Source organism: Daucus carota, chromosome 9 (assembly GCF_001625215.2).
Source record: "Daucus carota subsp. sativus chromosome 9, DH1 v3.0, whole genome shotgun sequence".
Classification (NCBI taxonomy): Eukaryota; Viridiplantae; Streptophyta; class Magnoliopsida; order Apiales; family Apiaceae; genus Daucus; species Daucus carota.
Window position 1 is genome coordinate 2,586,505 of NC_030389.2, and position 12,103 is coordinate 2,598,607.

The 12,103-nt window shown below is 35.6% G+C and overlaps 1 protein-coding gene across 2 annotated transcripts; it reads right to left on the reverse strand.

Annotated features, from left to right (window-relative positions):
- Nucleotides 1-245: 245 nt before the first annotated feature.
- On the reverse strand, nucleotides 246-8,224 carry LOC108202952 (regulator of nonsense transcripts UPF3). 2 transcript variants are annotated; one of them, XM_017371592.2, is made up of 13 exons: nucleotides 8,044-8,224; nucleotides 7,754-7,902; nucleotides 5,787-5,989; nucleotides 5,595-5,693; nucleotides 5,399-5,478; nucleotides 4,830-4,943; nucleotides 3,676-3,817; nucleotides 3,472-3,545; nucleotides 2,185-2,632; nucleotides 1,676-1,768; nucleotides 1,443-1,567; nucleotides 1,310-1,362; nucleotides 246-970 (listed from the first exon to the last, which is right to left on the reverse strand). In XM_017371592.2, exons 1-12 carry the CDS (start codon nucleotides 8,044-8,046, stop codon nucleotides 1,324-1,326), a joined length of 1,569 nt encoding a protein of 522 aa, XP_017227081.1. In that variant the 5' UTR covers nucleotides 8,047-8,224; the 3' UTR covers nucleotides 246-970; nucleotides 1,310-1,323. The 2 variants fall into 2 exon arrangements, with proteins under 2 accessions (XP_017227081.1, XP_017227082.1); XM_017371593.2 differs by having other exon boundaries at nucleotides 865-1,002; nucleotides 8,044-8,187.
- Nucleotides 8,225-12,103: the final 3,879 nt, after the last annotated feature.

The following is a 12,103-nucleotide window of genomic DNA, read 5'->3' on the forward strand; positions in this document are numbered from 1 at the left end:
GGAGAGATCTATTGATCATAGTTCGAGCAGTAGCCTATGGACTCTTTTAGGGCATAGGGGGGTTTTGAATAAGAAAATCCGAAATATATTTGATTTTTCATCTGAAAGCTCGATTTGTAAACACCTCGACTCTTAATGTCTTCAGTTATTCACCAGAATCTCAAAGCTTGATGCAATTTTCTTGCAGGTACTGATTAAAGTACAATAGCCAAAGAAGATTACATCACATAACCTAAACAGCAAGGTAAAAAGATTCATAAATAGAATGACCATAACTAAATGTTAAAAATTAAGAGTGTAGTCAATCAACATGCAACCCAATGATGGTCTGCCCACATAGAGAGGAAAATCAGAACAATTAAGGCATAAATACATATATTGCCACAATATGAATAACAGCGGAGTGAAGTGACGGCCTAGAGCAGAGGGTCCGCCAACTTGACCCAAATCTCCTAGAACCATTTCTATTATATATCCTGAACAAAACAACCTGGGGGGAAGCAGTCCTGCTTCCGTTCACAAACCCAATTACATATACAGGCATAAATATCAACCTGTAGTAACTGCATAGGGGCATATGTATGTATTTACAATCCGAACCAAGAAAGCTAAGAAACCATGATAACCCACTCAGCAAATTTGAAGAATCTGAGATAAACCATAGCTCTACTACAAGCAGAACCCTTTAAATAAAAAACACTGACAAATTCTATAGTATAGAACTCTCCTTTTCTTAACCATTAGGCCATCCTATCTTGGTCATCTATGAGTAAGTGAGATCAAAATTCCTTTGATCCGACTAAGAGTAAGTACATCAATATCTGCAACTTCGAGTACACAGGATTCCTCTAGGTCGTACGGATACACCTGCCTTGAATCCCACAACACTGCTTTCAAGTCTGGTATAGGTTGTATATTCCCGACAAAAGGCACATGCAAACTCCATTGTGATAATTGACCGAGCATTCATCTAGGAGAGCAAGAAAACGAATTTGTAATCCTCTGCATGGCATTCAAGTGAAATCATATGCACAAAATATCCTTTGTATGACATTTAACACTTCATGATTAAGATAACAAAGAGTTCTCATTAAATTTAGAGACTGACGCGCAACTAAAAGAACCCATCTAAGTCATGTGGCCTGGCCCCCTCCCACCACAACAAAAAAAACATGGAAGAAGAAAAGCCATGTGGCAAAATAATGCATCCTTCGCATGTATAATTAACACTGTAATATACATTAATTATCTAAACAAATAAAATGAAATTTAAGAAACAAAAGAAGAAGAAAAAATAGTGTGTATTTACCAATTAGAAGAGCACTAAGAACCAGAACTTGACTTTTGAACCCAAACCTGCTTCTGCAATTTTGATCTTATCTCAGTGCTCGAGGAAGAACAACATCAAGACAAAATGGACCAAGTAACATTATAAACCTAACCTCTTGGGAACCATGACCAGAAAAATTTCCTCTTTTCAGAGGTTTAGCTTCCCCTAGGTTCAAAGAGCCATCTGCATCCTTTCCATTCTGGAATGGCCCACGACGATTACTTTGTTTATAAAAACCTGAACCAAACAAATAATATGACGTATGTCATTAAAGTTGAATGCATATTGATAAATATACAACAAGAACCCATATTTGCACAGTTCTTGTTCAATAGACACACTAACCATTATCAACTGACATGTGACCACCACGTCCGCTGCCCTTGGACTCCCCACTCCGTCCACTTGTCATATCATTCTTTGTATCACCACGAGTACCTGAAATATGGGTACAGGATGGGTTGTAAGAACAAATCCAGGTATCTAGGTGGTCTAGTGGGCGACATTTAAAGTTCAAGCAAATGGTTGTTCTTGTGTTGGTACGATTGCCATATCCCTGATATGACAAAAAGAGTATAGATTCGCAGGAGAAACAATAAGAGTACAGTGATATTTAATCCTCAAAATTGTTATCAAAATAAAATGAATAACTACATGGATATTAGAATCAGTGACCTTGATGTCACTTCCTCCAGTCTTCTCTCGTTCATCCCAGTTTTGGGTCAACAACTCAATCAATATTAGATCACGTATCAAGGCTGATGAATCAGCTGTACCATAGAAGTTTGGAGACTATGCACTATATGTCATCAATCTTACTAACTAGACTTACAGACCTAATATAATGACCATACCTTCTGAAGTATCCAACAGAGATGTCATATGCTGCGAAGCAGAGGAGGACAATGACTCGTTACTTGCATGCAATCCATCCGAACGGCGAAGAGGAGTCCAAACACCCCGATCAGGTCTATCCTTGTTTCGTGTACGCTTTTCCGGCTTCTCAGCGTAGGAACCATGTAAATCATTGCCCAAAGTCCTGTCTTCTGGTGCCTCATTTGTATCCTTCTTATGCAACTGCACATTAGATGCTCGAGGTGGCCTTCTGTCTTTCTCCTGATTTCTGACCTGGATAGGTGTTTCAGGAGTAGAAGGGTTTTGTCGTGAATCCTTATTAAGCAGTATGCTTTTAATGATCCTTCCACTAGCATCATGTCTATGATTCGGTCTAGGGGCATTAACAATAACTGAATTCTTAATAGGAGTAACTGCAGAGTGCTGCGACGGCAAGCAACTAGCCACCTACAAATGTATAGAGCATAACAATTACAAGTGCTAAATGAAGGATTTTTCATAAATGATCATATGAAATAAAGATGTGAACGCAGTACTTGTTTAAGAGCACAAAACATTTTCCGAACTTGCTTCAGGTTTGTAGGTTAATTGTTCATGATCATTAATAAAGGAACCTTCCAAGTACTTGGCCCTCAAATGACAAAATTGTTCTATTATCCACATCAGTTCAAATTTTCACCAAACCCTGCTATTTTTGTACAACAATACTATTATTGCGTAGTAACTATTGTGACTACTAATGACATTTTGACTAACTAATACTACACTGAGTTAATATTGCTTAAAGTTTCTAGGAAACATTTAACTCTGGATTATAGTTATGTCCAAAGGAAAAGTAAACGATCAGAAGATACCTCTCTGATATACAACTTTATTATTTTATATAGACTAAAGATGTATCACTTGTATGAATCATTGATGAGTGCAATATTAAAATTAACAGCTTGTTCATTCAAAATTGTGGAGATGTGCAAGGATGTTCTTAATATCAGTTATGCTCACTCCTAGCAGTTCTAATATTTCAAAAGACCAATCATCTAAAAATTTCATGCAGAATATCTTGGTTTGCATTCTAGGGTATATTGGACAAAATAAAGTTGAAATCCTCACCATCACTTTTTTAATCTTTCTCAGGAAGATAGTTCTATTGCAATGTTATCGCAGCATGGACTATAAGTATCATTTAACACTAACTTACATTCATAAACGACCATATATCTTATTAACATGCTAAAGGGTAAAAGAAGAATGAACAGGACAAAGTAAAAGGATGATATAGGACATACATTTGGAATTTCTTTTCCTTTTCCCTTCAAAAGCAAAATTTTCTTCTTTCCAATATCACTAGATCCAGGCACTCCTGCAACACGTTCAATAAGTAATTTGCTAAATAAAACAGGGATACATTTCATTGTAAAATAACTGAGGTAATTCATTTTACAATAGTAAAACAGTGAACGAATTAATGTCATGCTTCAACTGAACTATACCGCTTTCCGAAGAAAAGTCACTTCCAGCTGCAGAAACAGAATTAGACTTTTCAGATATCTGCTCATCTTTTTTCTTAGGAACAATAACATATGCAGATTTGTCTTTCCCAACAGAGCTCTTTGTCGTATCCCTAAGAACATACTGTGGATCCGACAACAAATTAAATATTAGACATAAAACATCTCAGAAACTCTTTGATTGGCGTGAATATAAAATTTTAACTGATTAAGTATCACAACGTAATAAAGGCATTAAATTGTCACATCAAGGCTGAAAAAGGTGTTACATCCTACATGCATACTATAAATACAGCTTAAGGAGTTAAGGTGATCACATTAATATCAAAATAAAGAACACAAAGGACTAACCCTAATCTCTGGGCAGGCCTCTTGACTACTATCTATAGGACTTCAACAGAAAATATGGACCAACAATAGTACCCCTGGTCAGGTGAGTTGGTAACAATAACTATAGCCATAAAAACAAAAAACGTAGTATTGGCGGACCACAAAACAATAAAGCAAAACTTAAAAGTTGTGTTTCCAATATTAAAGATGCAGAAATTTTAGAAGTTTGGTGAACCACACAAAGTAGCTAGTTCTGCATCTCATATTTTTGAGTGTTATCTACAAACCCTGTTGTAGACGGGTAAAATTACAGCATTTTTTTTAAAAATGGAACGTAAACCTACTAGTGCCATTTATGGCTTATTTTTAATATAATGTGAACCCACTAGTGCCATTTCTGGCTACGCTCCTGCAGTCACATCTTAGTAATTCTTTTTTCTTAAGTTTAGAAACTGCATTTCTGTTTAATTCAGGCTATGTAGTCTGGTGCTCTCATGATATACAATCATGTAAAACAGATGCTGTATACTTAAACGATTTGAAGCACCGTGGCAGAAAATCAACTGGTATTTTCCTACGGTTTGATTAACAACAGACATAGTACATTACTACATTGTTTATAGAGAAAAAGAATTATGCATTAGGAAAATAACAATAATATAAAGAAATGTCTAAAAACTGCAATCTATAGCTTTCAGAGAACTGCAATCAGTATATATTTGTAAAGCACACTCATCACATGTGCGAATATTTAAGCAATTCAGCAGTAAGGTCAGTATATTAAACCTATGTAAAAAGAGTGATACCATGGCATTTGAGGTCCTCCTCTTATCAGAGCCTCGTTTTAGTGAAGCTGAACTAGTGCTTGCAGAAGATGTTCCACTGCTTCGTCTGTCTGGTTTCCCATTAGGCAAGGACCTCTGTCATATTGCAAAAGAGCATAAGCAAAAAGAATCAGAAGTCCTACAACAGTTTCTCTCTATACTGTCTCACTAAATATCCTCTGCAATCTATTCATCTATATCTTCTATGCTCCTTTTATCCCTCTCTCTATCATTTTCTGTCTCACAACCTTTAATCTCTCAATTTCTCAAGCCGGGATGCTGACAAATATACAGTCAAGTAACAGTCTCACATAAATCAATTTACATGATGCTCCATATACCAAAGGCTGGATTAAAATCCATTTCACAAATAGAGTTTCCATTTATTACAATAAATGGAAATTTTCTTAACACCTTCAAAGAGTAACAAGTGCTTTATTTTATTTAGTATGACAATATAGTAAGGCAAATTCAAGCTATATTCCTACAGATTCAAAATCAGAAGATATAATGATTTGAGACATTCGATTGCAAGATGAACATATTCGTACCCGAGAACCAGCTTTGGCAGCTCTTTTCTGACGGATAAAATCCATAAGAGGTGTAACAACAGGAGCATCCTTTACAGCACCTAAAGAAAATTTTTACATGAGATTGATGTTAAAAATATAAACCAATGTTCCTATTAAGCCAAAGATACATTTCACATGTTTTCTAAGCACATCTTTTCCATGTTTTTCGACTAACCTGCTCGTTCTGCATCCCTTCTCTCCAATTGTATCTCTGCACTAGGAAGATTCTCCACAGGCTTTGCAATGAATTCAAGGAACTCCAAATATTCCGGATCTACAATTCCAACGACATTAATTTGTAATAAAATAATGAAAGACCACAATGCTCTACAAGAACATTGATATAAAATATATGCTTCCATATTACCTTTGAATATAGTTCCTTCACGTCCATCCTTTTTAGACCATTGCTTCGGAACACGTTGCGAAGGAGCATATTCAACTACAGTTTTGAATTGAGTACCCTTTTCATTAACAAATACGTGCCCGCCAAAATATTCAGCAAACTCTATGACGTCCTCTGGTCTCTGGAAGTCAATGTAAGCTCTAGAATACGATTGATGCCTCTGACTGCAAATAAGCTTAAAATGTAAAATAGTGCAGCTATTAAAATTGAAGAAGTTGATATATCATACACTTAATGAAGAACAAGAACGTCTGCAATAAAAATAAAAATATATATCGAGCTCTGGCTTTAATTTTGTATAACCAAAGAAAATGGGTGTTTAATTAATTATCCCAGAATGGACCACTGTTCGCATAGTACTTCTACAACGGTCAAAATGTGCAATAGAAGTACTAAAACGGAATATATCTCAAAGTCTCAAACATTTTGTATAATAATGATATTGAAAAAGTGACGCCATAAAAAATCCAAACAGATTCCCTTTGGGAGAGAGCCATAATGGTACAAGTGTCTAAGCAACAAATATTCTTCTCACCTATTGGAGGCTTTGCTTAAAAGTTCACTCATTTTATATCCAAAATTTAATTGACTTTGTCTTTACTTTAGCTTTAAGACTTAAAATACAACCAAATCAAATCTTAAACCAGCAAACTTGTTCATTCATGTGTTTTGATGTGCACCTCGAGTCCCACTGGAAACAACATATTTTATTTATACATCAAATATAGTACAAATGTGCAAAAATATTAAATTTCCTTGAGCAAATCTAGTCCGTTAAGTATGGTAATGGTATCATGAATATTACATGACAATGTCATTCCCGTAAACAGCGCATTTATAACATCCAGTTCATGTGAAGTAGCCGAATACTTTGCATACTACCAAAAAAATAATGTTTCCCATAAATTGCTTTTTAGAAAGGCAAAAATTTATATAAAAAGAGAAAGTGAAGACAAATCCATATTGTCTGATCTTACATACTACATATCCCAACTCCTACAAGGATCGTCACCATATTCATTTACCACCGTATAAGAACAAATAGAACGGAATGTAACTGTGCCCAATTTCTGACCAATCCGCACATCACCTGTTCCTATTGAACCGGAATTCACGAGAGTACAAGACACCATAATAAACATAATTTATTACAGGTCAGATCACAGTATATACTTCTAATTATGTTATCCCATTCATTACTAACTACCTTCAAATTCTAACAAGTAATTGTCAACACAACGAGCACTAAAATCAACCAACAAACAATAATTTTACATTAACAACTCTAACAATATTCTGATTAATTAACTCCAATAGCTTACTCGAACAAACACAAACTTTTCACTACCGGTCAAATTACAGAATTAATTTCCATTAATATTTATCACCGTATAAGAACAAATGAAACCAAACGTAACTATGCAACTGCTGACCAATCCGCACATCGCCTTTCCCCAAAGAACCGGGGCACGCAAAAAAACAATATAATAAACGCAACCTATTTACTACCAGCCAAAGTGCAGTATCACTACCCATTTACGTTATCCCTTTCATCACTAACTACCTAAATTCTATGTAACTGGCATCACATCGAACACTGAAATCAACCAACAAACAGTAATTTATCATTACTAACTATAACAATACTAATTAACTGACACCAATATCATATTCAAACAAAACTTAAACCGCTAAAAATAAGCTACACGCAAATAAATATGCATACAGTTATCGAAACAAACAAACAGTGATACTAACAAACACATATAACCTAGAGAGTATACCAACCTACATATCCCAATTACGGAACACTAACAGCTCGTATTCGAAAGAAATCAACACGTAAGCTAGAACAGGAAAACAAACAAACAACGAGACAATTAAACCGAAACAAACATCCACAAAAACAACACTGAGAGATCTCTAACCTATTATTCCCGGGGCGAAAACTAACAAACTTAAACCGTCTCGTAAACTTATCATCAATCTGCTCCAATAACATCGCCTCTGAAATCGTCGGCGGCAAGTGCCGCACCACTACTTTCGTGCGATCCGCCGCACTCTTCACACGCGAACCCTGCACACACAAAACCACAGACAAACAAACACATCGCCGAAAACGAAGAACAGTCAGCAACTTTTTCGCCGATTTTTCGCGAGCCCTAATTTTTTTCCAAAAAAAACGACATGAAATTTGATGAGGAAGTGGTGCTCTTACCATTGATCGTTATTAATTCGGTGCCCTAGGTGTAAATTTGATCCCAAATTGCCATGTAACAGCTGATATGTTTGTGCAATTGTGATTTTTGGGCGTGTATATATGTATAGGTATATATACAGATAAGAATTGGAGTGACGAAAGAGGATTTTGTAATTTTTTTTATTTCGGGTATTCGGTTGAAAACGGGTCAGGGCGTGTTTGTTTAATTATACTCCCTCCGTTCCCATACAGGGAGCTTACGTGCACTGTTTGCACACATTTTAAAACTCTCATAAAGTATAGTGCTATAACGTATTTTTATTCTTTTTCTTTTTCTGAATAAAATTTTAAACTTCAAACTTGTTTTCAAGATTTTTTTAAAAATATATATATAATGTAAATATACTTTATAGGAGGTTTAAAATGCGTGTTGAAAAATAACGTAAATAACGTGATGGGACAGAGGAAATAGTATATATAATATACAATATATAGGCTCATGATAAAATAGAAACCACTCTTAAAATAAAAATTAGAAACCAATACAAGTTAGTGATATTCTCGGTACAATTTAGTGATATTCTCTTTAGGATTTAGTGATCTGTTTTGCAGGATTTAGTGAAAACTTGCAGAAACTGCCCAGAATCTCCATATATGTTTCAGAAACTGCTCAGAATCTACAAATCTGTTCACATTTTCGATTCAGATGGTGGTGACGGTGTTGGAGATGGTGGAGATGGAAGAAGGATGATTGTAGCGGAGGTCCAGGAGGCTTGAAGTAGGGGGTTGGAGCGTTGTCGGGATAGTGGCGGCTCCGCCGCGTTTTGAAGTTGAGCTGAGGTGGAGACAGAAGTATGAATGAGGCTGAAAGAGGTTGAAGCAGCGACCAAGATGGGGCTGGTGAAGACGGAGGTGGGGATTGTGTTGTTAGAGAAAAAATAGAGGTGGAGATGGAGGTGGTGGTTATGGGTGGGCGGCATAGAGGTGGGGGTGGTTATAAAGGAGGCAACGACGGAGCTGGTGGCAGTGGCGGATGTGGAGGTGGGGTTGGTGAAGATGGAGGTGGAGATGGGCTTGTTTAAGAATTTAGTGATATTTGCTTTAGGATTTAGTGATATTCCAGCTTGGTTTTTAGTTTTTAGAATAAGGAAGTTTCTATTGGAATAAGACTCAGTGTAAATATATATATATATATATATATATATATATATATATATATATATATATATATATATATATAAAGAGTCTTACTCCACTATAAATCATCTTATTCTACAAACTAAAACTCAGCTGCAATATCACTAAATTCTGAATACAATATCACTAAAATTTTAAGCAACCCCACCTCCACCTCCATCTTCTCTAACTCCACCTCCATCTTCCCCAACTCCATCTCCACTTCCGGAAACTCCATGTCCGCCGCTCTCTTCACATCTGCCGCCGCCTGCGGTCCCATTTACGTCATCCAAGCCTCAGTCCGCCTCCACCGTCTCTACCACCAACTTCCACCCCACCTTCACCTCTTCCACCACCTTCATCTCGACCTTTGCCACCACCACCACCTTCACCTCTGCGCGCTATCTAAGTCTCTACTTCTGCCATACCTCCATCTCGACCTCCACTTCCACCTCCGGCATCTCAACCCCACTCCCGCATCGTCCATGCCCCCGCCCACTCCATGTTCACCGCCTCCATCTCCACCACCGCCACCGCCACCTCCATCATCACTAGAATCAACAAACAAGAACAAATCTGGAGGTTTGCATCAAGTTCTGGAGATTTTAACGAATATCACTAATTTCTACAACGAATATCACTAATTTCTAAAGCGAATATCACTAAAATGTACAGCTGATATCACTAACTCGTACTCCAGAATAGCTACGATTTCTGTAAGTATATCAATAGCAGGTGGCAGGCATGGCAGATGTGGTGATGATGATGGTGAATCGGAAACAGTGACATGGGTGGAAGTGTCCGCAGAGATGTGGTAGCTGAGGTGGAGGGAGAGGAGAGAGATTGTCTAGAGCTTAGCAAGACAATCTAAAACAAAAAACTCGATCTTGGCAAGACAATCTTCTAGATTGTCTTGCAAGTCATTAGGCAAGACAATCTTGAAGATTGTCTTGCAAGCTAATGGCAAAGACAAAGTGAATTTCGGCAGGACAGTCTTCTAGATTGTCTTACCGTGTCTTCATAGGGGTGGTTTGCTTGGCAAGACAATCCAATTGATTGCCTTGCCGAGTTTATGAATAATAAAACAATTATTTTTCTTTTAAAATAATTAATTAATTAATATCCACTTAATTATATTAAATGTATAATTCATATATTAAATTATTAACTTAATTCGCGATAGAATTAATTTAATAAATAAATTACACATCCAATATATTTATTTGAGAAGTGAGATAATTAATTAAATAACCATTTAAACCCTTTCCTTGAGCAGCAGAGTCTTTGGTCTTCAGTAAACAATTACGATCTTCGACTTGAATGAACGACCACCTTCCTTTGATGCAGAATATTTAATCTGATAAGCTGATACACAAACGTACTGTCTGGTTCATCTGCAACTAGCTAAATCAAATATTCCTTGTCATTTAAACAATTAAGCTGAGGCTTGTTCGTCGATTCTTCGTCTTCTGAGTTATTCTTCATTTGTAGACATAATATGAAATCTTCTGAATAAATAAAGTATTTAAACTTTATACCTTCTGATCTTCTAGACGTGCTACAAAAGATTATTTGTACACTGAGTCTTGAACATATTAATGAACTTCTTCTAGTGGTTTGCAGCAGCATCCTGAAATTCTTATAACATAAAGTCTTCAATAAATCATTTGACTTTCTTCGTACGGATTCCGATTAACAGTACTTGCTATTTCCTTACTTTCTTATCAGATTTGAGTCGATACTTCTTAATTACAAATAGGCTTAATATATGCCTTTCAGTTTTCTCTCTCTATCATGTCCTGCACTTCTAATATTTATGATAATATATTTGGATTTTATAAAGTTTATTTATTATATATTTTTAATTAAAACAAAGAAAATAACTATATAATAAAATATAAATAATAAATATACTTGATAAAGTATAAATATATTATTTTAAATACTAGAAGTCATAACCTTTTAGTTGGTTGTGTTAATATTTAAGGTCAGGCAGTTTAAATAATCTTGGGGTAGTTATATGCTAGCTATAGGACTCAACGGTAGCTATAAATTCCATTTGGCAGGAGTTAGCTATAAATTCTATGTGTCTTACCTATAAAAGCTTTCCATTTGCCTGAGTTAGCAACACCGTTAATCGATCATTCCTATTTTCAGATTGTCGTAATTTAAATTTATTGTCTACCATAAAAACTGGTTGTCTACTTATCCTGCACTTTTTATTTTGTCTCTTAATTTAAATTCATATTGTCTCCCATCATAATATTATTTACCACTCTAGCCTCTACTTGTCCTGCACTTTTTATTTTGTCTCTTAGTTTAAATTCATATTGTCTCCCATCATAATATTATTTACCACTCTAGCCTCTACTTGTCCTGCACTTTTTTATTTTGTCTCTTAATTTAAATTCATATTGTCTCTCATTATAATATTATTTACCACTCTAGCCTCTACTTGTCCTGCACTTTTTATTTTGTCTCTTCATTTAAATTCATATTGTCTCCCATCATAATATTATTTACCACTCTAGACTCATCCTGCACTAATTAAAACTATAGGGATGTTCCACAATCGTCTTCTTATTGTTAACTTTATTATTTTTAATAGATCTATATTGATCTGTAACTTTCGATTGTGGTGATGGAAGTACAGGATTTTGGTTATCACAAATTCACAATGCATGTCTCCAACCGGCTATAATGAAATCCTCTGGTGTCCATTCTCCCTCGTGAGTCGTGGCAAGATTATTAGAGGACACATATTGGTCATTTATCGGATTGACTTTTTTTCTCTTTATAAAGTGAGTTATAAAAGTTAAAACAAAGCTTTCATAATTATATGAGCTCCATCATCTCATTTCTTATTCAACAGTCTCTTAATAAATTTCGCATGCCATGTGTG